Genomic DNA, 1,969 nt, shown 5'->3' with positions numbered 1-1,969 from the left:
CCTGATATAAACTGCTGCCTGATAAGAATTCACAGGGTTGGCTCAAGTTTCCTGAGAGTAATATAAAGGAAAAAAAAAAATCATTGAATGGACTTTGTCTAGCAAGACTTTAGCCAGATAAAGTTTTACCCCGCAGCCAGCAGTTAAAACCTGAGGCTGAAGGAATACGTGAGCTCTTGTTAACGCGGCAGAGATGCTATTGCAAGCCCTGGACTGCAGAGTCCAGAAAATGCAGACAAGGGGAAGCCAATACTGGAGAGAAAAAGGCAGTGTTCCTTGCCAGGTATCAGTGCCCTCCCTAAAGGTCCTCAGGTAGGATGGTGGTTTACAAAATCCATTACTACAGTTGAGACAGATTTTTTTTCAACACGGTGGCTCATACGGTTTTGCCACCTGATTGTGCTACAGGAAACTGTGGCACACACAGACCAGCTGAATTAACAAAACCAAACCAAACCCCCTTTTCTCACACACCGGTGAGTGAAAGGGGTCCCCCCTGCCACCGCACTGCTGCTGTCCTGTGCGCTGCCCAGCTGCTGCCCACGCTGCTGAGCTACGCTCTGGTCAAACCTCTCACACCAGCCACCTGCAGTAAAGTTTCCTGAATCTAAGTTCAAGCACTTAAAGAAATGGTCTGATTTTCAGCGGAGCTCAGCATCCCCGCCGGCCCGAGGCCAGCGCAGTCCTCCCTCTCGGCTCCCTGCCTGCCGCGCCTCCCTTTACCTTCATCCTCGGTGTTTTGTTTCCTCTTTTTTCTGGATTTTGAGTTCTTTTTGTTTTTCAGATCCACAAGCTCCTTGATGCGCTGGGCAACTGAAAATTCAAAAGAAGCTCTGGGTTAATAATGTGGAACGATAAAACACCAAAGCTCAGAACTGCCCTTAGACACAGTACCCAGCCTAACTCCAGCCTGAGGAAGTCTGCTCAGGGAGAGGTCCTGTGCCACAGCCAGCTCCAAAACACGCCACAGTGAGGGGCCCAGAACGTCACTCACCTTCTCCAAATGGCCAAATGGCTGAGAAGGGGTTCAAGGCAGCAAGGTTACACCTAAATAAACTTACTGCCTAAATACCAGCAGAAAGAACAACCCACTCAAATAGTTCAGATTCCTCCCCCTTGCTGCCTGGCCCCTGGGGCTGGCAGGCTCAGTTTTCGCTTCTGGGCCAAGAACAGCTGGAGGGAATGGTTTTGGGGAGAAGCGACGAGGGTTTAGGATCCTAAACCCAAACCTGTGCTGCACACCCAGCAGTTCAGCGAATGAACCCCACGTTAAGGCTACAAGCGCCGACCCAGAAGGCAAAGGCTGGCATTGCTCCACTGCAGCCTCGAGGACACAGCTCCACCGCCGTGCTCGCTGGCAGGGGCAGAGAGGTGCTGGGGCGGGACTTGGGCACCTGCCCACGAGATTTGCGGGGGTTTTGACCTGTGCTTGAAGCCCCAAGTGGAAATAGGTGCTCTGAGACTGGACAAGACACAGCAGGCACTGCTGAAATAGTGACAAATGGGCACCCTGGGTGTGCATGTTCACTCTCCAGGCTGGCACTTGGCTTTCCTCCCCCGGGACGCCACAGCAGTTTAATATTGGGGTAATAACTGAATAATGGCTGGGCTGGTCCCCAAGGCTTCTGAAAGACAAATAAATCTCATCTATTCCCAACAAAATCCAGCATCCTTTGGGATCCCTGACTATTTGCCAAGGTAAGGCCAGTTTGTAAAGTTTGCAATGGCTCCTTAAAAAAAAATCTTTATTAACATTAATTTCTGGGGGGTTTTTTTGCCTGCTTTAAGGAACTTTGAAGCAAACCATGTCTTCAGAGAACTCAAAGAAAATCTGCCCTTGGTGGGTCCAAATCAGCTCTTTTCAGCGCTGACCTTGCCATGCTGCTCGGTGAGATGAGCACGATCTAGGGCTGGCATTTCTTTGCCAGACACGAGCCAGAATTGCAGGGAGACGAGCTGGTGGCAGCTC

General features: G+C 50.7%; 1 protein-coding gene across 1 annotated transcript in view; it reads right to left on the bottom strand.

The window, feature by feature from the left end:
- Positions 1 to 723: 723 nt before the first annotated feature.
- ARHGAP39 (Rho GTPase activating protein 39) overlaps positions 724 to 1,969 on the bottom strand; it is a gene marked incomplete at its 3' end in the record, with an annotated part of 14,989 nt that continues 13,743 nt past the window's right edge. Inside the window, exon 4 of the mRNA XM_009867915.1 lies at positions 724 to 813. Coding sequence (XP_009866217.1) covers positions 724 to 813 — 90 coding nt within the window. The remainder of the gene's footprint in view (positions 814 to 1,969) is intronic.

This window comes from Apaloderma vittatum, unplaced genomic scaffold (assembly GCF_000703405.1).
Source record: "Apaloderma vittatum isolate BGI_N311 unplaced genomic scaffold, ASM70340v1 scaffold14934, whole genome shotgun sequence".
NCBI lineage: Eukaryota > Metazoa > Chordata > Aves > Trogoniformes > Trogonidae > Apaloderma > Apaloderma vittatum.
The sequence above is the reverse complement of the archived record's forward strand: the minus strand, read 5'-3'. Positions and strand labels throughout refer to the sequence as shown.